The 26,261-nt window shown below is 38.0% G+C and overlaps 1 protein-coding gene across 4 annotated transcripts in view; it reads right to left on the minus strand.

The window, feature by feature from the left end:
• LOC146562845 (ADP-ribosylation factor-like protein 15) overlaps positions 1–26,261 on the minus strand; it is a 101,292-nt gene that overhangs the window by 27,919 nt on the left and 47,112 nt on the right. For all 4 annotated transcript variants that reach the window (XM_085295066.1, XM_085295065.1, XM_085295068.1 and 1 more), the window contains one exon: positions 17,769–17,977. In XM_085295066.1, coding sequence (XP_085151192.1) covers positions 17,769–17,977 — 209 coding nt within the window. The remainder of the gene's footprint in view (positions 1–17,768; positions 17,978–26,261) is intronic.

Raw genomic sequence — 26,261 nt, forward strand, 5'->3', positions numbered from 1 at the left:
TCCCTAATATGGCAAGCAGAGGAGGCGGTTCCCACACATACAAGCTTCTGGTGGTAGAACCTAGGCAAAGCCACTTAGAAGAATGTTGCCTTAAAGGGAAGATGAGCTTAAATGGAAGGTAGCTAATAGCTAACTTTGCTACAAAAAGAATGAGTGTCAAGTATATTATCACCAGAATTATCACCTTGCACTTGTATTCCTCCACCAGCACGTCTACATGCATGCAGGGTACATTCATGTCTGTCATACAGTAGTTTAACTGTTAGGCACCAGAGTATCCATCTCCTTTGAGTGTTTGAACAATGGCCAAAAATACATTCTTGTAGAAAATTATGAAGTCACAGTAAGGTTCACCTATGACCTTTTTGGATATGAAATGTCATCACTTCATTACTTTATGTTACTAGACAGTTGCGTAAAATGTTGTCATAATTACTAAATGAATTTTTGAGTTATGGCCAAAAGCGTGTTTTGTGATGTCACACTGTTCTTGACATTTGTCCAATGAATTCAGGTTTGGAGCTGATGTAATGAAATACCCTTCAGATGTACCTGAGGTATTGCATTCACAAGAATGGGACCGACATGACGTCGCAGTGACCCTCACCTCTGAACAAAAAAAAAAAAAAAAAATTGAATCAGTTCTTCCTCAAGGGTTCAAAAGATGCCATGTTCACGACAACAGGACAGGCAAAAATAAAACCCAAAAATATCACGCCTCCAACTACAGCTGTTCTTTTTGTGGAGGCATAAAAGTCTCACCTGATGTCAAGCATGACTAAACAGGCTCTGAATCATAATGTCACTGACCTTTAAATTTACGGCCGCTTTCAGATGCATTATATTCTTAAATGATTCATAGTGAGCAGCAAATGTAGCCTGACCTTTTAAGTAGTACTGTAAACATATCCTGTATTTTGGAAGGACTGGATAGTCCCAGTGTAAAACAGACATTGCTGATCACATATAACTTGTATACTTCTAATGAATTGAGATGATTCGGGCCTCTGATTAGGCTTCCCTTAGCTGTTTTCTGGCCCAACTGGGAGGAGACACTGTGATAGTCTCAGAACCTGTTAGAAAGTTTATCTAAGATGGTCTGGGAATGCTTCGCGATCTCCAGGAGGAACTGTAAAGTGTTGTTGGGGAGGAGGCTGTCTGGAATACCCTGCTTTCTTACCCTGCAGTCTACATCAATAACGAAGCTAAAATGCTAGTACTTATCTGAATTTCAATTTAAGCTTAAAAAACTAATCTATTTGACAAATTTGAATCTAAAACATTTTTTCAAACCTAACTTTCCAATCATGTCAATGTTTCATAACGGCCAACTGGGTGCCTTCTCTCAGACGTGTTTTGGGCTTAAAGACAGATAATGCACCCACAGAATGTGAGAATCCATGACAGGTTCCCAGACAGTATAAAAATTGGCTAAAGGGTTTTTGTAAATAGGATGTAACACTCATTTGAAATAGCTTGAGACAGTAACAAACAGACAAGGGCAAACAGAGGCATATGTTAATCAGCTTTTTAGAACTGATTTTCTATCGTAGACAGCACCCAATATCCCCCCACCCTCTACTACTTCAAGCTAAGGCTATCAGACACTAAAGCTGCAAAAGTAAAATGACCTGGTGACTGTTAAAGCCCTTGAGAGAGTTTCTGTCTGGTTTCTGGGCTCATCCATCAATCCTTAGACTAGCTTTTTATATATATATATATATATATATATATATATATATATATATATATATATATATATATATATATATATATATATATATACACACACACTGTTCCACAGAGCAAAAGAAAGAACTGACTTCTGCTGCACACAGCTCAAAGAATGACATAATTTGATTTAGCAAAAAAAGCTTTCTGGTAAGTGCTGATTGTTGATTTTAGGTATTTGAGTAAATGCTACCAAAAATCGTGCCATGAATAAACTGTAGCTGGTGAAAGTACAACCAAATAAACCTGAAAAAGGGTCCACTGCAGCTTTTATGTGTTTAATCGATACATATTTATGTGTTAACATGTTTTTATTATCTTTACCCTGATGTCTGAGAACACCCGTTGCGTGGGTACTTCAATTCATGTCCGTGTCCACTTCTATCTCCACATACACACAAGCTAACAACATCATTGTGGGTCCTGCCCTTGTGGCCTTCAGGTCAGTGGACGTGCCGATTACCCGCAAGACCTTGACAGAAGACAAATCTTAGCGCTTTGATCAGTGTCGGTGGGTCACCCCTCAAAGCCTTGTTGCAGGATTGGCGCTCGCCAATTAGCACAATTAGCTTCTGGCAAGCTGCCAAGGGTGTCACATGGGACCAGCTTTGCACTGATGATACCTGACAAGCCCACAGAGCTGTCATGGTTGCTGGAAGGACAGGAAAACACAGACAAAACAGATTGTGCCATGTACCTGCATAGGTCAGTGACAGAACAAGCACTTTTGGGGTGAAAGATTAGTTCAACGTGTAGCAGAGAAATAAAACAACTTTATAGCACATGATCTAGGTTCAGTTTAAAAAAAGCACTGCTTTTAGTACATTCACCATATTGCTGCACAGCAAGGTACAAAAACAGTCCTGAGGGGCATTGGTTGTGCAATGGACTTGTTAAGTTTTACTCTCGGTTTTTATAAAAGTGGACAGTCATATATCCTTAGCTGTCATTTGCCTTTTAAGACAGGCAGAGATTTTGTTTGTGAGGCCTAGTTCTCTTAATGTTTTATCCAGAATGCTCAGCTGAGGGACTTCCATATCTCAAGTCCTCTGTGGAGATGAAAAACATTTGCAAATAAAGTGGCTTTATGGGGGGAATTCCAACCCATGCAAGGCTTTGCTGCTTTTACACACACAAATGGGTACATGGGTACAGTATAGAAAGACATCTGGAGGTGGTTGTGCCATAAAGGAATGTAGATATCAAAACATAAAGGCTTGGAAAGTGCAGCGAATCATATCAACGCGACTAAAACTTCAACAGGAGTATAGCTGCTGTGGGAAAAAAAAAGAAAAAAAAAAGAGAAAGATCAGCTGCCTCAGTCACTTTGTGGTCATAAACTCACACGCCAGTTAGATATACTAAATGAAAATGTAAAAAAGTTAAATTAAAAAAAGATCAATTGGATAATAATCACAAACCAGACAGCTGCCAAGAAAGGCCAAGAAGGCAGGTGCCCTACAAATCTAAAAGAAATCCTACTTCTCTTTTGTCACCTAAGCAAAAAGTTAATGTTTCTGTTAAAATTAGATACATAAATAGAAAAGGGTTCCAGCATACCTACAACTTTGTGCTATATAAAAACCACAAGCAAGAACTGTGGGATGGTTACAATTGGTGTGCTGATTTAAAAAAAAAAAAAAAAAAGAAGGAAGAAGAAGGAGGAGGGGAAAAAAGCCCCAGACGATGGGCAGAGAGATAAGGAGAAGGGGAGGTCTGGGGCACTGACGTTCTGCCACAGAACCAGTCTCATTTGCAGCTTTGTGTTTCCTTAGTCCTCTCGCTTTTCCTCAGCCCAGTCAGTGTAAACTCAGTGCTTGGCTACACTGAATATCTTAGGTAACACTGCTTGAGATCAGTATCTCCTTTCAAAACAAGAAGCCAGGAAGTGTTTCGTCTGTCTTTATCACAATTCACCCAGGACTGTGGTTTTCCTCTTCACATCAATTCCACTCTTTATGGTTTCCTTCTTTGTGTGAGTTAGGTTTAAACCTTTCCAGCTGAGGACAGTAAAGGAGAGTGAGACCACAGCGTCTGCGTGTGTGGGTATCTACTTGCGGTTTATTCAGAGTGCAGCTGCATTCCAGTGGCTGAGCAGTGAATTGACCACATAACACCATGGTGCGTGCGTGTGTTTGTGTGGGAAACACAATGAGGAAGGAGATTACAGTGAAAAGGACTGTTGATGTAAAACTGTTTGATTTCCACCGGTGCACGCTTGCATGCATAAATGAGTACATCCGCACAGCTGCCCAAGGATGGGCGTGTTACAACACACCTTGTCTGACAACACTCAGACGCATCTGGAGGTCTTGAAGAAGAGACAACTTAAAAGAAGGACTTAATTATCTGGCCTGAATACCAAAGACACTCTAATGAAAACATTCCCATCTCTTCTTCTCCTGCTCTTCCTGTCATGTTGCTCGTTCTCCATAAAAGTAGATGTTTGCTATCCACATTAAAGCCTCTAAGTAAAGAGCGGCCCAAAACACCTTATCATCAGCTGCTAATTGCACTGGGAAGGAGGCTTTACGAAGAAAGGAAAAACAGTGACCTCAATAAACTGTATTGCAAAACTGTGATTTATGTCAGCGAAACAATAATCAAAGAGAGGAAGCTGAAACTTCAACCTTTTCTCATTATGTCATTATGTCCAAAACTGGTTTCCAAACAACTTTGTGGGATTTATGCACTGTAATCAAATCAAATGGACCACCTGAAATAGTTGCTTCACACCTTGGGTGTTTTTGCAAAAATTATTTGGCCTGAGACACTGTTAATTCATGTCTTCCCTTCTAGTTCAGAGGGCTTTACATGAACTAATAAATATATCAGTTCACAAGAAGTCATCTAACTTTTCTACAAAGGGCTGATGATGATGTTAAGCTAAGCAAACTGTGTTGGAAATAGACAAACCCTGCTCTTAACGGCTGTTTTAGTAAAACGCACTGTACTACAGCAACAGTCGCGTGCTATCCCCCAATAACTAACATTAGCTTAATATAAAGGCAAAAGGTTTAGATTAATGGCATTCAGTGTATCCATATTTGAATATTTAGTTACAAAGATACAAAGGCATATCCCATTTCTCCCATTACCGTTTTACTAGTAAAATTGGTTTACTTTGCATTAAAGCTTATTTAAGCTGACAAAGATGCTGAAACAGCACCACTGTACTGTTGTTTACTGCATGGCAAATAAAAAGGCAAAATGTCTTTTTATTTTCAGTGCCTAGAACAAACTGAGGCCAAATTGTTTTTTAAAAAATAAAGCACCATATCCACTACTTTCACAGAATTAGTGCATTCTAGTGTGGTTATAAGCCAGATATAACTGTCTAAATACATCTGTCTTTTTAAGAAGCACACAATATCTGATCATTATTCCTCCCACAGTGTCTGTAAACATATTCATGAGTTCATCTATTCTCTTAAAGTAAATGTACCAAACGCACTTGTGATTTTCTGCATCTGTGATTTAAAAAAGCTTAACAATAAATCAATCAATGAATTTTTCACAAACCGTTACAAGTTATTGTGTAAAAATAGTAACATGTATGCACGTCAGCGCCTGAATGTGTTGTTTTTCATCCTGATCAGTCAGTCAAAAGCAGTTTAAACTGTGGTCTGTTAATGTTGTGTCATCGTGCTTTATGACTTCATTAAATCCAATAAAAAGAATGAGCAATCCCACAGCTATCATCTAGGAATACTCCTGCCTCATTTTCCTCCTGTTTCTACATGTTTTATCAATAGTCACACCTGATTTATTTGCAGACTAAAGAGATAAATTATTAATAATAAAACTGATAACCATGATTTCTTTGTGACATCCGTGAGCCATCAGAGAGCATAAATATAACCTGGCCAACAAAAACTTCTGTATATTTAAATTGAATTTGCATACATTTTACATGGCTTTTATCTGGATATTAAATACATGAAATTAGTGTAAAAGCATTAACCAACTTTGAAAAAAAACCTCTCTTTCTCTTAAATCAAAGAATTGTTGACAAATCGGATAAAAGACAGTCAGAAAACTATAATAATGCATATGGCTATACAACCCCCCCCCTGCATTTAGAGCCTTTAGATCATTTTTAGAATTATAATGGATAATTATTACTAAATTGTTTTATAAAACAATATCTCTTATACCCAAGCAAATACCTGACAATAGGGAAAATAAGAACCATCGTGGACGTTTTTAACCAAGATACCACATATATATGAAGGAGTGCAGCTCTGAAGACCGAGATAACATTGTTCTATTACTGTCAATGAAAGTGGTGGCTTGAAAACTTGGGGCATAAAAAAAACTAAAAGTAATTTTGGGGCACATAATTATAATTAAAAGTGTGACCTTTATAAAAATCTGGATATGACTGACTATGCTGGTAAAACCTTTTCCACTCAAGGGAAAAAGCACCACCCCCTATTCTCCCTACAGCATCTCCACTCTCTTGATAGTTCCCAGTCAAGATCCACCCCTGAAACCCTTCCTCAAAAAAAATCCTTCAGGAGGTCAACAGAGAGATTAAGACCCTTCGAATGGGGTCATGGAGATCAATGATCAAACAGAGAGCCAGGGACAGGCCCCATACCCCCCACTCCACCCACTTTATTTCAGAAAGCCTGATAATAAAGACAAAAAGGCTGGCTAACAATTACTTCCCTACACCATGACCCAGCCACCCTCTTAATCTCAGGAGGTGGCCTCACCTATAGTTGTCACTGAACTTTCCACCAATCAGTGATTAGAACATTTCTATTTTGTGTGAGTCTCAAATATGAGCTAAAAAATTCAAATGAGGGCAAAAAAAAAAAAAAAAAAAAAAAAAGAAGAAGAAGAAGAAGAAAAAAAGATTTAGCAATTCAAACTGTGTTTGAGACGCTAACATTTTAAATAAACTAATGCAATACAGCAAAATGCAATTCTGGGCTTTTTAAAAGTGAACTTTCCACAAACCTCTTTACATGGGAAGAAAAAAAATGTTAGTTGTGGAGTTTCTATCATTGTGTGAGCCACATTCCTGGGGACCACAGGAGAACAGAAACTGGCTGCGAAGAACCCCACTCAGCTGTGGGGTTGCTGAAGATGTTCCCTGCAGAAAACTTGCCTCCCACTCAGTTACAGCTTTTCACATGCTGGAGTAAGTTCAACATTTTTCTAGCATACTTGGATTGTAAAAGAAAGGACGCCACACAGTTTTGTAAGGACTTGCAAATACATTTTTGGTATAACCACGTATGAATAGACAAGAAATTAAAAGTAAAGTAAGTGAGCATCAAATAAGAGAGGGGCCAGAGGTCTTAAACTTCCTGTCCCTAGTGCTTTTGCAGTGACACTGTCAAGATTTAGACGCTCTAGATCTCAGAAAAGAGGACAGAAATTAGCCTTAGTTTCTAAAATTTTAAGAAGCTTCACATCATAAAGTCAGATTTACACTGTGAGCGATGAACTGGTAGAGATTCAATTTGATTTTCAGTTTTAAGTTCTTTAATAGCTGGAATCCCTCAACAGACTTGAAAATAAATAAATAAAGGTGAAAATCTGTGCAATGCATATGCAAAGTCTCACTTGACCACTCATCAGATGGCATTTCACGATGTGTAATTTTTATTTATTTATTTATAAATGAGCGTGTCTCTCATTTATACATATGCAGTATGTGTTACAACGTAGTATACGAATGCAAAAAACAAAAACAAGTCCAAAATGCCAAATGTAAAAGTGGGATTTCCCCTTTTTCCCCATTAGCTTAAGCTAAAACAGTAACCACTCTAAAATTTTGTGACTCAGATAAAGAATTCACAGAGTCACAAACCAAGATATTTTAAAAAAAGTGAACTTTTTTGGATACATTTAAGTATGGACAAGGAAAATTTGTGGGGGAGCATACTGGTTAACAGTAGATGCAAAAAAAAAAAAAAAAGTTCATTTAGTTAAACGTACTCCTGCTAGGATCAGCTGAAGGCAGAAACCACAGCCCATATAATGCATTGTCTGCGTCTGTGTGCCCACTGGTGTCTCTGTGTATGTTTGCATCTGCCAGCCTGTTTTAGTCAAAACATGGCCAATTGATGATCAATGATTGTTTGCATGTTTGGTGAGGAATCTGTCAATATCTGTGTCCTCTTTCGTGTCTTAATCCTCTAGATCAGGGGTCGGCAACTGGCAGCTCCGGAGCCACATGCGGCTCTTTAGTCCTTTTAGTGCGGCTCCGCGTGGTTTGGGAAAATAAATTAGAAGTATTTAGCTGAAGTGTATTTTATTTATGTTAGTTATTTTTTTAACTCGTAGTTCTAAATTGGAAGATTATTGTGATATTGAAATATAAAAATAAAATTATATTTTATTATTTTTTCATCGCTCAAAATAAGCGTCACACTTGCGGAAGCCGGTATACCCGCCGAAAAATGAAAGTACAGCCCCGATTTGCAGACGCTGTGCGCAGAGATTCAGGAGCAGAAGTCCCATTGTAAACATATCAAGGCAGACCCGACCATATTTCCATGAACACGCTTTTCAGCATCTCTTTATTGACCACTTTTCACACACGGTTGCTGTACGCATCCAGCCGGCTGCAGCTTTTCAGCTCACAGCCCGACACATACCTACAACAGCATAGATAGCACAGACGTTAAGGCGGCGAGGCATGATTGTGGGTGCCGCTCAGGTGCGTCCGCCTCCCCTGCAGCGGTGCTGCAGACCGCACCTGACCACACACATTAACCTGGTAAAATACATATCTAAGCAGTGTGTTTCATCTTTTAGCAGCATAGTGCATTTTTTCCAATTATTTTTTAAAAGTCAGGTCAAGGCTCCAAAATCCCAAAGGCGATATAAGGGTGGCGGCTCACAACAGTTTTTGTTTGATACATGGATCATTTTAGTTCAGCTGGGTTTCTTTCCTTTTGTTATATTTCTTTAATAGTTCAAAATGTGTTAATTACATAAATAAAATGTAATTTTCTCTGTAGCATTTCATGGATTTCATAAGCAACACACCTTAGTTGTTCACACAAAGCATAAAGGTAAAAAACAATATATACAGTGTTATCTTCGTTTTAGATGTCAAAAAGTATTTGCGGCTCCCAGTGTTTTCTTTTGTGTGGAAACCGGGTCCAAATGGCTCTTTGGGTCTTAAAGGTTGCTGACGCCTGTTCTAGAAGGAAAGGCAGACTGAGAAATCATTTTTAAGAAACAATTTAATAATTAACAGACCAACAAAAATTGTTTTTCCTCTTTAAAATGCCCTCCACTTGTCCAGTTATGATGCTTGTCAGTGCAGTGCAACTCTGCAAAGGCAACATGAGATTTCACATGGTACACTGAAAACAGATGTGCTGCAATTCATACCAGACTACAAAATGCTCAAAATGAAGAAAAGCATAATGGACTCCTCAGGTCTGGATTCACTTGAGCTTGAGTGTGTGAGTATAAGTGAGGGAGTGAGTAAATGAGGGAATGAGAGTGTGAAAAAGAGAAAGAACAAGAATGGGGAAGAAAATAAAAGACAGTACAGTGTGTGCGTACGTGTGCATATGCGGGCATGTGCATGGGGTGGGGTGGGCTTTTCAATCATCCAGGGAAGCTGACCCCAATGTTTCAACGCCTCTGTCTTCAATCCTGCAGGGGAGCCTTTGTAATGGCTCCCAAAGTCAGATATTGCAGCCTGTTCCTTCTTCCTCTGTTTACCGTATTTTTTGTGTTAGTTCCCACACCAGGCATCATGACTCAGTCCAGACCTCCACTGGTTTTCCCACTCTTCATATGCTGTATCATCAGTTTTATTTCTACTTCTGTCTTTTCCTCAGACTACAACTAAAAAACACCAACATCCACGACACTGATAGCATTTTCTAAAACAACAGCACCTCATGGATGCATTCCATTAAGGCCTGCCATCCAAACAGACCTGCTTTGTTGAGGTGTTATATCAACAGGGTGACCTCCCCTCAACACCTCCCTAGCTTCCTTGGGCCCCCCAATGGCAGGAGATTGATGTCAACAAGGAATTTTATCCCATGTTTCCTTCTACCTCCTCCAGACCCAACCTGCTCCCAAAAACACTTGCTCCAGCACAGAGGGCTTCAGTCAGGCCTTAACAGGCTGGCTAAGCTATATTACCCCATTGCCACCTACTCTCACCCCTTGCTCTTACAGTGTCAGAAACACCCTAAGTCACTGATGTGACACCATAAACAAAGAGTGCCCCAGAAAACAGCACTAACAAATGCAAGCATGTGTGTGTTAAGGAAATGATCCTTGTTCTGTCAACAGTGTGGTTGCTGTGAGAAAAAGGTCAACAAGGAGACGTAATTTGTGTATAGTGTCATCGCCAGAAAAGCTGCCAATAGAATTCAGACCAACTAAATTTGGGACTGTTTCATGGGTGGTGCTTGTCAAACATTCACAAGAAGCAAGAACCTGCAATGCAGCTGCTGTCTTTGAAGGTTTGTAGAGTTCAAATGAAAACCTGCTGGAGGAGTAAGGGGTCTGCAACAGCACATTTACAAGTTCCAGTAAAAATTTGCAGCATTACTTAATTATATTCATCTGTGGCTATAATCTAATATTGCAATCTAGATCACAGCCCTGCAATGACAGAATCATGATACTGCTTTTTCAGCAGGCTTCCAGAAAAGCTGTAAAATTATGAAATATTCACTCAGAGGCCAATTTGATTAGATGTTAATGACTGCCAATTAAACAGGTGTACCTAACAAACACTGACATGGCAGCAGCTCAATGTCTTTAAGCAGGCAGATGACTTTCTAACATTGAACCAGGCCATCAGAATGCAGAAGAAAAGTGATATAAGTGACTTTTAATATGGTGTGGTTGTTGGTGTCAGACAGACTGGTCTGAGTATTTCAGAAACTGCTGATCTACTGGGATTTTGACGCAACTGCTAGCATTTACGGAGAAAAAATAATCAGTGAGCAGAAGTTCTTTAGGAGAAAATGCCTTGCTGATGTCAGATGTCAGAAGGAAATGCTCAGATAGCTTCGAGCTGATAGGGAGAGAAGAAAAATTCCTTGTTGCAACCAAGCTATGTAGAAGAGCATCTCTGAATACACAACAGTTCAAACCTTGAAGCAGATACCTTACCATGTCCATCCCTTTATGACCACAGTCTACTCATCTTTATCACTGCTGTCTCTATATACCACGTCATAACGCTTTGATCATCTAAAACTAATGTCCTGAACATTACTTTGAATTCACTCTGTTCACATGACCTCCACAGTCACCAGTAGTGCTCCTTTTGGCTGTGGTGAAATGAAACGGGATCTGCATCATGATTATGCAGCTGACAACTGTGTAAAGCCATCATCGCAATATGGATGAAAAATCTCCGAGGAATGTTTCCATGATCTTGTCAAAAATTGGTGCCATGAAGACTTAAGGCATTTCTGAAGGCAGACAGAGGTCCAGCAAGCACTTTACTATGGTGTATAGGGCTGCCACGATTAGTCGACTAGTCACGATTACGTCGACTATTAAAATCGTCGACGACTAATTTAATAGTCGACGCGTCGTTTGAAGCTTTGTAAGATCCCAAAAGACGCAGGAATAAGTAGTAGGATTTAAGAGTGTAATAACGGACTGAAACAGAAGATGGCAGCACTGCATGTACAAGGATGCCAGCTGCCGTTAAACCCCGAAGAAGAAGAAGCTGTGTCCCAGAATTCATAGCGCAGCCCAGCTCAGTTTCGAACAATGGCGGCAGCTAGTTAGTTTTAATATTACTCTTATTATTCTTTCTGGGTCACAAAATAAATGTTTAATATATTTTCAGGCGAGAATGTAGCTATGGAAACCTCAAATATCTGCTCAGTTTATCAAGACTATTTTACTGATGCAAATGGTGAAAATCACAACATGAGTAATATTGTCGATGGGTTCAATAAATTCTTCATAAATGTTGGCCCTGAACTGGCAGCAGACATCCCGTGTCATAAAAATGAAAATATCAGTAATATAAAATCAAATCCCTTTTCACTGTTCCTCTCAGCTACAAATGAGCAAGAAGTAATAAATATCACATTGAAATGTAAAAGTAAGTCTTCAATGGATTATCATGACATAAATATGTCTGTAGTTAAACAGGTTATTCTGAATATTGCTAGTCCCTTAACATATATCTGTAATTTATCATTTCAGTCTGGTTGTTTTCCAAAAAAAATGAAAATTGCGAAAGTAATACCACTATATAAAAGTAATGACAAACACAGTTTTACCAATTATAGGCCTATTTCTCTACTGCCTCAATTCTCAAAAATTCTAGAAAAACTTTTTAATTCAAGATTAGAAAAATTCCTTGAAAAAAATCAAATAATAAATGTTGGTCAGTATGGTTTCAGAACGCAAAGAACCACTTCAATGGCGATAATTGAGGCAGTAGAAGAAATTACTGATACACTGGATAAAAATAAATATGCAGTTGGTATTTTTGTTGATCTCAAAAAGGCCTTCGACACAATCAATCACTCAATATTATTGGATAAATTGGAAAGATATGGTATTCGAGGGAAAGCTGGTAACTGGTTAAAAAGTTAGCTAACGGGTCGGGAACAATATGTTAGCATAGGGCATTACCACTCAGAGAAACTTGGTATTACATGTGGTGTTCCCCAAGGGTCAGTGTTGGGACCAAAACTTTTCAATGTATACATAAATGATATTTTTGATGTTTCTCAAGTACTTAAACTCATACTGTTCGCAGATGACACCAACATATTTTTCAGTAGCGATGATTATACTGATCTTGTAATGACCGTAAAAATGGATGGACATAAATAAATTATCATTAAATATAAATAAAACTAAAGCAATGTTTTTTGGTAATTTAAAATATAATGTAGAATTACCAATTATCATTGAAGGTGTACCAATTGATAATGTGAGTGAAAACAAATTTTTGGGAGTCGTAATTGATAACAAAATTTCATGGAAACCCCACGTCAGACACATAAAAACCAAAATTTCCAGAAGCCTCGCAGTTTTGAACAAAGTGAAACCATACCTTGATAAAGATGCACTTTGTACTCTGTACTGTACTCTGGTTCTTCCATATCTTACATATTGTGTGGAAGTGTGGGGAAACACATATAAAAATACAACTAATCCATTAGTCACAGTACAGAAACGAGCACTGCGTATTATTCACAAGGCTGGTTATCTAGATCATACTCACAAACTCTTTCTTCAGGCAAAGTTACTTAAATTCCAGGATCTGGTTAATTACAATACATCCATAATTTTGTATAAAGCTTTTACTAAACTTTTACCGGCAAATTTACAAACTAGATTTGAAATTCGAGAAAAGGTTTATAATGTGAGAGGCTTTGGAGAATTCAAATTACCCAGAACTCGAACAACCCGTAAAGGTTTTTGTGTGTCTGTATGTGGTGTGAAAATCTGGAACAGTCTGAGTTTACAATTGAAACAATGCAAAAATATTCATAGATTTAAATTTCTCTACAAACAGTTGGTCTGGTCACAGTATACTCAATGATGGTTTTAGTGTGCTCTGTAATGTCTGTTCTCTTACCATTGCTGGTATGGATTCCAAAAAAAAAATGTACATGTGTGTGTAGATATATATGTATGTATATGTATTTGTTACTTGTAGTTATTACTGCCTGTTACCTGTGGTAATGCAATTTATAATTTATATATTCTGTATTCAGTTATGAAGGCTCTAATTGTTGTTTGCGAGCTGCCGTTTAGATGCTTGTATGTGCCCGGGGCTGTTGATGGGTCTGTATGCAATGATGGGCGTAGCTGCGGGAAGTTTGTTTTTTTTGTTGATGAGTGAGTATAGGGGTGGGATTTAATAAGTTTTCTTCGTCCCACTCCTTTTTCAGGCAATTTTTGTTTTTTGTTTTGTGCATTTTATGTTCAATATAGGTATTTGTTGTGCCTGAAAATGAACAAATAAATGAAAATGAAATGAATGAAGACACCACATACTTTCAAAAGCGCTCCGACGTTTTCGGAGACGTCTGTTACCCACTAGCTCGATAGCGAGCCGGGGGCAAGGCTCACTAGAGCCGTGAGAACACCGGACTCCCGGCAAATCGTTTTCAAACCCACCGCCGTCTTTCGCTACTCAGGTTAAACATGATATATGAGTCACTTAGATAACTTAAAAAATTTATTGTTTGGCTTTTTTTTTGTATTTTATTTGTTCCTGAGTGAATCGGTTTGGCTGAGATTAAAGTTTTCACACAGCTGAATAAACCTCAAGCAGACAGCTGATTATCAGAAGTGTGAGATGCTCCAGAATTTACTCCGGTTTCCTGTTATAGTTTAGATAGCAAGGAGTTTATTAAACTTCACCGAAACAATCTGCAAACTTCATTAAAATTGAATAAACTATCATTTTGTCTTTATTTTTAGTTAGCACATACCTTAAACACTTAAAGCTGTAAGCTAATGATAGTTATATAAGAGCAGATGCTGCTGGTGCAATAAGCTGTACGTTTTACGTTCAATGGATTTGATTAGTCGACTAGTCGCAAAAATAATCGGTGACTAGTCGACTATCAAAATAATCGTTTGTGGCAGCCCTAATGGTGTACTTCATAAAGTGGCTGGTGTGTGTTTTTTTAATCATCCTAATTATACACATTAATATCTAGACACACTACCCCTTTAAACTGAATATGCGTGGCGTCATGGGCGCCAAAGGCTCACTGACTGGCACGGGGCACAACAGCTGGCCCATGTGACTTCATTGGACATAAGAGGTGAGACAGCCCAATTTTCGGAAAATCTCAGTGTTGGCTATGACAGGAAGTTGTCAGAACACACATGCATCATCTTGCTGTGTACATCTGGGCTGTCCACTGCCTGAGGCACCTGTGACAGACACATACGCATCAGAACTGGACCATGGTTCATCCTTCAGATTCAATACTTATTTTCCTCTTGCATAAAAATGCTGAATAAATAAACACACATAATTTATCTTATGTCTCCAACTAGAACCAATATCATGGGAACCTTGGCAGAAATGGAAACAAACTCCAGGAAGAGACCCCTGTGGACGCTGAACAAATGTTTAGTTAACGTATAGAGAAGTTTTCCTCTCAGCCGTTCTGTTTCCACTTTTCTTTTCCATTACAGTATCAAAGATATTTAGCTCTATATATAACACAGAGACAAAGAAACAAAGGGTTCTTTAACAGTTGGTCTAAATTTTTGTTTTGTCTTATGCAAAGATTATTTATGAGTCACTGAACATTAAGCTCCTTCAGTGACAAGGCATGAGTCAGATATGTGCACACAGGGACGGTAACACTCATAATGACCATAGAAATACAAACACACAAACAGATTACAACGAATACAAATATGGACATGAAATAGCATTTCTTTGGTATCTAAACTGGATTAACCACTGTGAAAAATTCTGTCAAAGTATATTAATAAACCATAAGAATAATTCAATTAAATAATACATGTTATCACGCACAGCAGATTCCAGTGCTTTATGTTAATCACCAATTTGTCATACGTGCTAGACACGATGTATATATACACAAGAGCATAGAAGGTAAAGTAAATAGAAATTAAAATAAAATTGCAGCTGGAGTTTCTTATGATCTGTAATCAATTCAAGTGCATGCATAACTAAGTCAGAAATACTATGACAAACACACATAGAACAGCAACATGGAAAACGTTCAAATTCCCAGTGACGTTCAGCTGATAGTAGACATAGTATCAAAACAACTGCATCAATCCTGAACAACTAGTTTTATGCAAGTCTTTCATGATGAACTAAACAGGGCCTTCCAACGGGGTGCAAAAAAGGCCTTTAGGCAACTTTTATCCAACCCCTCCATCCCCATAAGTCAGTCTCATGTGTCAGTGTTTGCACACAGTTCAGCCAAATCAGAAACTGATGACTGACTGATAAGGACACATCACGCCAAGACCGCTCAGAGAATATGGGCAGGCCACAGGCAGATTAATTAATCTGCTATGATTTGAGGGCCAACAAGGGGACCAGTGTTGTCGAGCTCAAAGCGAGCAGTTGCCATTTAAATGATCAATAAGATGAGTGGGTTTCTGTGACTATTGTGGCTCATGCTCAAGTGCATCCAATCCATACTAATTAGTTACATTAAGTTAAAACTGATTCTGGTGGTGTTGGGCTCCAGAGTGCAAAAAAAATAAAAAATCTGTACAGAGTCTAAAGCTTTTCATTGGTTGCCTGACATGTGTGCATAGCTTTTTTCTGCGTTCCATTGCAGAACACTAAATGTTTGCTCTGTGTGTTGCTGCAGCTGATTCTTTTATTCATTTCTGCTGCTCAGAGTGCGATCAACACCCGCTAGCTGATCTGTAAAATTGCACTCCTGTTTCATGCACTTTGACTCACAAGTGTGGCTAAAATTGAACCGCTGGCGTTTGGTGTTCGATTCCTGCGTCATAATATCGAGTACTGATTGTATTTGTGACGTTTGTTCATATCCCTTTTAAATATTGTACCTAATTAGAGACAGGTCATCATGTTCTAACATTGTCTATGAACAAAGTGTGATTATATTTGGAAGAGTGAAGCCAGTTGCTCCACTAAATACGAATGCAAGTAATATTTAATAAACCTAGTTAGAGGTCCTTGCAGCACAACACAAAAGTTATTATTGTGGCACCAAAGACTATGGTTTGCTTCTCAAATTAACTGCTCGCACACCTAAATGCAATATTTTTCTGAAGCCCAGCAGTAACATCTTTGCTTTAGTTACAATTACTTTATGTCACAACAGAATCAGTCTCACAGCTTATCCCTTTTTCATTTCCCACAGTGGATTTCACATCCCTGAAGTAGCAACATTGGTGGTCCAGGGTAGGAAATGCAGATGGTGCTCTCTCTAACTATTCATCTTTGTCATCATTTAGAAACATCAAATAGGACCCTAAACATGATGTATGTGTGTATATATTTCTGTGTGTGTTTGTGATTTTGAGAGCGAGTGTCCACGATTTTAAAACGTATGTAGTGAGCACTGGATAAGAAATGCTAGATATAACATCCTACTCTAAGAGACTTCTTAGAGTCTCTTAGAACTGAATTTTTTGACCTTTTTGTCCTTTATACCCAAAACACAAGCAGTCATCAACTTTGTCCCAAGGTGAGGGTGTCACACGGGTTGTTCTGATTGATTACATTAAGATCTTTAGAATCAGAATACTTTATTGATACCTGGGGGAAATTATATAATGCTGCTAATTATGTTATGTTGTGCTAAATTTTGTTATATGAGATAGGTGACACAGAATGCCTTGCTATAGGATCATTTCACAGCAACATACTGTATATACCCAACACCTTCATGCTTGGACTTGGGCATGCTTTGAAATTAAATTAACAGATGGATATTTCTGACTGCTGAACTGAGAGTGTGATGTATATATGCATTTATAGAGATGCAAGTTTATCTTATCTCCTTAACTGCTCTCTCCCCACCCAAGTTATTCAGCAACAAAAATGTGAAAGAGACAAAAAAAAAAAAAAATGGAAAAGACACAGGTCTGGTGGAATTTTCTACTACTAAACTAATCTAAAGAGGTCTTTAATAATCTGAGTTTATCCCTTTGCTGGGGACCAGACTGCCTTCGGAAACCCCCCCCAAAAAACCCAAAGTCCATTGACACACAAAAGCCAGAACTCCACTACTATGAAAAACACAGAAATTTCATCCTTAGGTTTCACAATTTTCAATATCTGGCAATATGTTAACATTCCAAAAGTCATTATGTTGTCCACAGTAAACTGTGTGACAGCCCTAATGGGCCTATTGTATACAACAAGTTATTTCAGTGTAAAAAGAAAAGGGTCATCCATGTGTATGTGTATATTTATATGAGTGTGTGCAATGAATTCTGCAAAATGATGTCTTTACTAACCCAGACGTGTAAGGGGCAGTGTTTACATCTGCAAGACAAACTGAACTTTGAGAGAAACATCAAATGGAAACATTAGCAGCAGCACTGACAACAAACTAACTTACCTGGTTCGGCGTTCTTGCAGCAGGCTTGTCCTGATGATTTGCAAGGATGAGGAAAGGTAGTGTGCAGAGCTGTGGGTGTTGCAGAGCCGAGTGGAGCTCATTACGTGCCGCCTCCAGGTCCTCATCTGATGATGCGCTATCCAGTACGAAGACTACACCCTGTGATCCTTGGTAGTAACGACTCCAATACTTCTTGATGTTGTCAGCTCCTGTGGACGGATGTGATGCTATTAAATTTAGCCACTGTTAGAGCTCTATATTAGAAAGTATGACACTTGTAATTGTTGTGTTTGTAAATTAACTTTAATGAAAAGAAAATATACATAACACTCAAATATATAAATTATGGATTAAGGAATCGGTTTGGTGTAAAACCAAAACAACCAAAGAGATGCTGACAACACGAGTCAGACATGACCGCCACCTTCCTCTGCTTCCATTCTAATTTTCACTCACAGCAAAGGTTGCAGTTGTAAAAACAAATTTGAGAAAAGACATTAATAATTAGTTAATAACAAAATAAACACACACAAAAGCTTTTAATGTAACCTTAGTGTTTCAACCATAGTATCCTATTACAGTATCATGCTCAAATTCATTGACCTCTTTAGAATGACCCATTCCTCCACAGATGTCTCTAAAGGCCTACTGCATGGTTAGGTGCTAGATTTATTACACCTGAGGCAAAGGGATTGAAAACAGACAGAGAGGTGTGGCCCATTACGTTTGTCCATATAGTGCAGAGCATTGTACGGCCCTCAGGTCACATCCGGCTCTTTGACTGTCCCTGAGCGGCCCATGTGAGATCAATAGGAAACTAGGATGCAAACATAGATAAGTATACGTCACCCAGTTTGTCCCATTTCAGCCACCAAACACTTTGATAAAATCCTCATCAGTGAATGGCTTAATAATTTTGCTATGTTTTGGATATCACAATACAGCTTTGTTGCTTTATTTTGGAGGTCAATGCTATTTTTTTTTTTTTTAATTTACATATATTCGTGTGCAAGTGACTGCAGCTTCACTGTAAATGCATTGGACCAGATGTTTCACAGCTGCAAGTTATACTAGCTCTGAAAGACATCAGCTCACATTAAAGAAAAATTGATGAAGAACGTAGAGTTTTTCCACAAGATCTGGACTTCTAAATATTTATTTACTGAAGTCTGAGTTAAAGCTGGGTGCTTACTTGGTAGAGGGCGGATTGCTGTTATTAAATATTACAGTTTAAAATGTCATTAGGAGACTAAACACAGAAAAAACAAAAACAAAACCCAAAACCAAACAAATTATTGATGCAGAACAGGAACTGACATCTGATCCTTTGCTAGCAAAGTTGCAAAAGCAACAAGGAAAAAGCTTGGTTCATCCCTGGATGGGGCTTGGTCCATCAAGACCAGCTTAGTGATTCGGGACAACAACAGGAAGTGATTTGTTCACCTGGATATTCTGGGGCTCAAAATGGGACAAACTGGCAGGTGTTTCAAGCAATGGCTGTCCAAATCTGACAGTGAAAAATGTTCCAACTTTTAAGATGAACCCAGAACTGAAATTCAGATTTTTGCAATGTATTACACCTCAGGAGGTGTTGTGAAAGTCAGTTCTAAAATGAATGTTGTTGACGTAGTATCAGTGCAACTTCATCAGTGCAAGACAATCACAGACAGTTTGTTCCACTTCTGGAGGATCATGAGACCGAACATAGTGACATAGACTACCACACAGCTGACAGAGGGTTCAGCCTGGGTAAATTGCTAAAAAGAAATGGGATCCGAGGACGCAATTTTGAGAGCTTTGTGAGAAGGTAGGTAAAGCTTCCAGAGCTCTCAGATGCAGAATAGAAGGCAGATCTTCAATTTACTAGACACTCAATGTGAATTCAATACACTTGTTCAAGTCCAAAACAGACTAGATTTCTATAACTGAATAAGAAAAACGAACTAACTACAAACAAAACAGCAACAGCACTTTGCATAAAGTTAAGTCTGAAATTTAGTAGAAACTGCACATACTCATTAAACAGCGATAAAATGCTGGTACTTTTGTCTTTTTCACATTTTCATTGACTAATTCTAAAATCTACAGTGATAGTAGTTTGTAAAATTAAATCAATATTAATAAATTAACACTGAGCAGAACTGAGTTCAGCTTACTGGTGTAACCCTGCACAACAGCCCCAGTTTCCCATTGGGAAAATTAACTTCCCACTCTAGAAATAGTTTAAAGGTCATTTGTCATCTTTGCTTACTTTTAAATGAACATGTTAAATAAATGGTTAATGTCCTTAATTACAGCACCAACTGTTGGACGTCCGCTATGAAAAATAATTCCTAATCACTGCCACAAAGTATCATCATCAACATGCTTGTCAGTTAGAGAATCATCTTCAATAACAAGAAGGACAAGCGAGTCCTGCAACAGATGGCATGGCCACCACTGAGTCCTGTTCTCAACATCACTGAGTCAATCTGAGATTATAAGAAGAGAAGCAGCAATTGAGATCACCTAAATCCACCAAACAACTGTGGCAGGTTCTCCCTGATTCTTGGATCATCTTACCTACATCACTTCTTCAAGGCAAACTTGCACTTTTTCCCAATAGGAACTGGTGAATTTTAAAAACAGGGGGTAGCATACAATTTTTTTCATCTTTAACGCAAACTGTATAAATGGAAAGTCTGAGTATAGGTGTTATATGATTGTATCTATGGGAGTGTCTTTTCAGACATGTAATCATTTATAATGATTTAAATATTCATTTTCAGCTAATAACTTCTGTCTGTTTATTTCCTGGGACTTTTTCTGATGGGCTACTTTAGGGAAAAAGGTTGGTTTACAATCTTCACTGAACAAACCCCTGCCAAAAATAACCTCAAACAGCAGTGTCCACCACACAAACAAGAATCAACCTGTTATGTATTAAGAGCTGCAACACAAAGTCTGGTCAAATCTCTGAACCTCTCTTTTGCAAACCCATCTACACTACTTGAATGTACCTTTGTAATTACAGCAAGTCTAATTGGTGTTATTTATGGCAAATCTCACCATGGGTGGGACGGTGTTGCAGTAGTTACCACTATTGCCTCACAGCAAAGAAAAACCCAAAAAACAAAAACAAAAAACAACCCATGCGTTTTAGGTTAAACTGTGACTCTAAATCGAGCATAGAGGAGAGGCAAATAATGTGCCTAAAGGCACAGAACAAAGCATTGTGTGAATGTATGGTAACATGTGGCTAGGAATCAAAAGACTAGAAAAGCACTGTATGAATGCCATTCCATGTGCATCATTTTTTACTCTGACAACACTTTTCTTAAAGTCAGTAAGGAATAACCAATAACTGTGATATCTTGGCAATATTCTTTCATTTCTTGGTCCTTCAGCATTAGGGGTCTTGTCTTATGAAATAAGAATAATTCATTTTAACTGATTGAATCCAAACTGAGAACAGCTGCTGATCCTCACGAGGAATGTATGAGGAGGAAAGTACACATTTCCAACAAAATTTTGAAACAAAAAGTTTAGTTTTACAAATTCAAAGTGCACATAAGGGTTGTTGTTTTTCCTAAACAAATCTCTTTCTTATATGAAATCTATAAAAAGCTGAAGTTCCACCAACACTTTACTGCACATCACATTATAAAAAGAATAGCTGTTGTCTGGTTTCACACTTTTAAATGTATTCACTCAAATGATTACTGCCCTTTCCACATGTTTTCTATTAACAGGTACTAAATGTCTGTTTTACACGCTCAATAAAGTTGTTGTCTCTATGTACACTATACACACACAAGTATGTTCACTTGATTGTAGAAGATGTACTTTCTCTGGTTAAAATTATCCCTCTCCATCTGGTGAGGTTCCTTCCTTTGCAATCTTGTGAATTGTTATTTTGTTATAGTTGCTCATAGTAAGTTAATTGCCAAGAAGTGACGAACTGTGAGGCAGGCAAATGTTTAAAAATCACGAATTGCTCTCAGTGACATTTACCTCCTTTCTCTCATGCTCTCCTTCTCTTCTTTCCTTCCTTCCTTCCTCCCCCACTCTTTCTACTCACACCTCTCACTAGAGTGGAAAGCTATCAGACAAAGTGGCACTTGAGAGATTGACTAGGAAGCTTCTCTCAACTTTGCCTGGAAATGGTGGAATGTCTGTCATGTCTCGTCGGATCTTGTTGGCAGCTTCTGCCACCTATTGGTCTGTGAGCAGGATTTGCAAACATGATGTCATGATTCTTGGAGGAAGTTACTCATATGATTAATTTTTTAAAAGTGCACCATCGGTGCGCCAGACCATCTCTTTGCTTGTTTTTCCTCTCTGTTTTTGACAACTTTCATGTATCGCTTTTATTTATATCCACCAAAAAGAACGTAGAATAATAATTTAAAAACACATTTTATAGTTTTAGACTGCAAGCAGACATAACAAGCTGGAAATTGTATCACGAGAAGTTAAAAATAGCATGTCAGTAACAGTCACGGCTCCTAGTGAACTTGTCAAGTCTTGACTCATGAACTGGACTGCTTGTTGCCTCACTTATTCCATGTGTAAAACCTGACAAAAGTAACATTAAAATGCCTGCCTCCAATATGACAGATTCCCTGCCTGAACATGACAAATTACATGGATAAACAATACATCTGAACCGAGTCCTTTTAATCAGCTAGTTGAAAGAATCTCACATAGCGCTGTCAAATCTTATGGTATGCTTTGTTGGGTGCTACAGAAGAAGAATTCACAGCTGAATACTATCACTTTTTCCTTTTTATTTGTGTTCCCTTGAATGCCTCCCATTTACTTCTAATTTAAGTTACAATTTGCATTTCTATGAATGTTCAACATCCTTTCTACTTGCCCTCACACTTATCTTTTGGTTCAGCTCTTATTCATTCAAATGTTCCCTTTCAGGAAGAGCTGATTGCACACTTGCTGATAGCAATAGAATTACATTTGCTAATGATCCAGGCTGTTGTGCCCAAACATCGTGTGTGACCAATGTTCATGCAAATAGATATGCAATGCACAGGGGAAAGTGTAATGTCTGCAATTTTCTGTTGTATAATTTACAAATCATAAATGCTAATCACCTGGCAGACACTCCAAGTTACCAGTGTTCCCTGAACACCTCATATGAAGCCAATTGGTTGTTATGAAAGCATAACAGACAGAAACAAGCACATAACATTTAGGTTTGTAAAAGAGAATAGTCATAAGGATGCATTTAGTGAATGGCGTGCATGTAGTTGGGTGTAATAAATGCAAAACACCTGAAGTGGGCCCGGGGACAAAAACAAATGCTAGCCAAGACATTCATTTCTAAATAATGAAATGGAAACTGACCTTGTATTAGTCACTTGCTTTGACAGACAGGAATTGAGTTGCTGGGGAGACCGCTTCATTTATTTTTAGTCTGCCCAAATTTGGCTGCAATTTCACACATGTTGGGAATTTTCTGGTAGTAGTGGGGAGTGCAGCTAAAATTACAGATGTTCCCTAAACACCTCAAGCATTCAGATTTCAGAATTTCTAAAAAAAAAAAAAACCCAACAACAAATAAATAAAATAAATTACACTAGCGAAACAGCTTTATTATGAGTCTGACATCAGAGTCACTTCTCAGAAATTAAATGGCTGGATAACACATCTGACTCGTTATATTTTTTTTGTTTGGCGAGTGCACATTTTTGCAGCATGTGAGGCTAAAGCAAAAAGGAAGGAAAGTACTAACACATTCCATGTACTGCATAAAATAATAAAACATATGAAAGTATGCATGGTTTGAGGTCTGGGACCCATGAATCTTAAATTCATGCCCCAAAGACCTTGAATCTGAATCTTACTTATATTGTATGAACACTTGCTGTGTTTTGCATGCATTTGATGATTCATTGCACATGCACAGCCAACTGCAACAGGACACTTATGTGAAACACTTATGAAGTTATCATGCATTACTAATGCAGCCAACTCTCCACACGCATAAAACATTTTCACATTCTTTCTCAAAGTTATTGACAATGAACGTTGATATAGGTCTAGGCTTTTGAATTTATTGAAATGTCAGAACTTTTCCACCTGAAAAGGTCTGCTGCTTAGTTAATTAATTAATCATCTATAAATAAATAACTTTTTTTTTAATCAAACCATTTTCTGTCATATTTCTGCAAATTTTTCTCTAACTTTTCACTAGTGATACTTAATGTTCTGCTTGTGGTGAAAAACAAGGCTATTTTAAGTTGCCAGTTTGGGTTTGAAGATATTCTAAAAAGGGCATTTTGACTAGTTTTAATATTTCAAAGACCATAGAATTAAAGTTAGTTCATCATCAAGAAAGAAAAAGAATCTGTAGATTAGTGGAGGGTAAAAATACACATTTGTTCCTTCCGTAGTAATCTCCATCTTCCTTAAACAATTAACTTTCCTTGCGTTACAAAATATTGTAAAACCCTAGTCTCAATGTGACAGAAAGTAGTGCACTTTTTCAGTTTATTTTGAAGCATTCAGTGGTTACACTTTACGGACACCATCTGAAGGTGAAAACACGGCAAAATTAAGATTCTGTCTGAGTTACGATCCCCGTTAGAGGAGAAAGTGGGAAAAGCAGACATTTGCCATTTGTACAAACATGTAACAGCATGTTCTGATTTTGTGTTTGACTTTTAATTAATGAACAAAACTTGGATGCAAATGCCAGAAAAACGTCAAGCAGTCAATACGCAGCAAAAATTAAAAGCAGCTTGAATTCAGACTCTTTCTGTTGCATTCAATAGCCTGTGTTTATGAATTCTTTCACAAATTCAAACAGCATGCCGTGCTCTATATTTCAACAATACATTTCAACAGTTGAAACCCTGCCACCCTATACTTCCTTTGGTATAAATAAGACTACTGTGAGGGCTTGATCTTTTTGTTTTGGTCTCAGATTTACTGTCAGGTTTAGCAGTAACTTATTAAATAGTTTTGCTTCTTGGTTTAAGTTTTCTGGCAGCTTTCACCTTAAACAAAAACTCAGTATTAGGTCTTAAACTTTTGAAAAATAAATCCCAGAAAGCAATCCTCTTTGAAGTTATGCTAGTGCCAGAGACTGAGGAAAATTGCTACAACAGAGTGACGAGCGAGCCTTCTGGGACTGTTGAGCAAAGCTGTTGTAATAAAGTTTTCTTACTTCACTAAGGAATGACCTGGCTGGAACTGGAGTGAGGAGTAAAAAACACTTCCACTGTCAGTACATCTGTCAGCCTACACATTAATCCCTTTCATTTATGCACACAATTAACAGTAATTGTTTATAGAAATGCAGCTTCACAAAATATCCTAAATGACTGTGTTACTGTATGCAATAATTTGGCAGATGTTACTATAAGCAATCATTTGACTGGTGTTATTATATGTAATATTTTGGCAGAACTTTTCCTTTTTGGGTGTGTAACCCTGGTCTTCGATGGCTGAGCCATTTTCATCATGCGCCACTGTAACTGACACAGCTGTTTACGGTTATGGAAAAGTAATGTGAGTGGTTCAAAGTGTAATAATCAATCACCAAGCCACTGATGTTTATATGACACTACCCACCTCTCTTACACAAACAGTTTCCTGCACTAATATGAACAAAAATATTTAGATGATCTTGCTTGTTTCTGATCTACGGGTTCTGAAATACTGAAAATGTTCAATATTTCAGAAATTTCAACATCAAAAGTTGGCATTCCCAGAGCACCCTGAGGATGCGAATGAGTTCTTTCTGATCCACCATTTAACCACAATGAACATGAAGGAAGGTAATATGCTTGAATAAGGCTTCAAATGCAGATCGGTTACACTCCAGACTTCAGAACTCCAAAACCAGAACAGTCTGTGGCTTCCATCATCCGCTTTAAATGCAATGCAAATTACTTCACTGTGGTTGGATTTTTCCCCCCCCCACACAAAGCAAAAGCTTCTTTCAGGGTAAATTTACACACACAGTGGGGATATTTGATAGGAATGAGAACCGCATATGGTCAGTAGTAACTACTATGTGGTGTTTTTGTTCAGAGATGCGCTTGGTAGCTAAATTTGGCTGTTAAATTTTCTGTCATGTTAATCTGTCTTGCTCATCTCATCTCACTTGTGTCCTAGTTAGTCCATTGTTCTGTGGAGAGTGGGTTGGCCAAGAACTACTGGGACAGGTTTAGGGGATTAAACTACTTCAGGTTTTGGGGGTAAATCACAGGTTTTGGTAAATGGTGCCCCTTTAAGGCTTCATGTTGAAAAATGATCAATGACATCTACATCTCAGTAGTCCTCTCAACTGAGACATACCAGTGACACTGACATAAATACTCCAGAAATGACAGCATGTGTGCATATTCGTATGTATATAATGTTATGACATGAATATAATTTTACTAATATGATATGCTGAATCCTTTATTGTTTGTGAAGGAAGTTAACAGTGATTCATATCTATCCCACTGCTGTAGCCTGACATTCACTTGAAACTGAAGTGTG

Source organism: Mchenga conophoros, linkage group LG12, assembly GCF_057382185.1.
Source record: "Mchenga conophoros isolate Kocher_MC1m ecotype Shallow Benthic linkage group LG12, M_conophoros_male_GT1.1, whole genome shotgun sequence".
NCBI lineage: Eukaryota > Metazoa > Chordata > Actinopteri > Cichliformes > Cichlidae > Mchenga > Mchenga conophoros.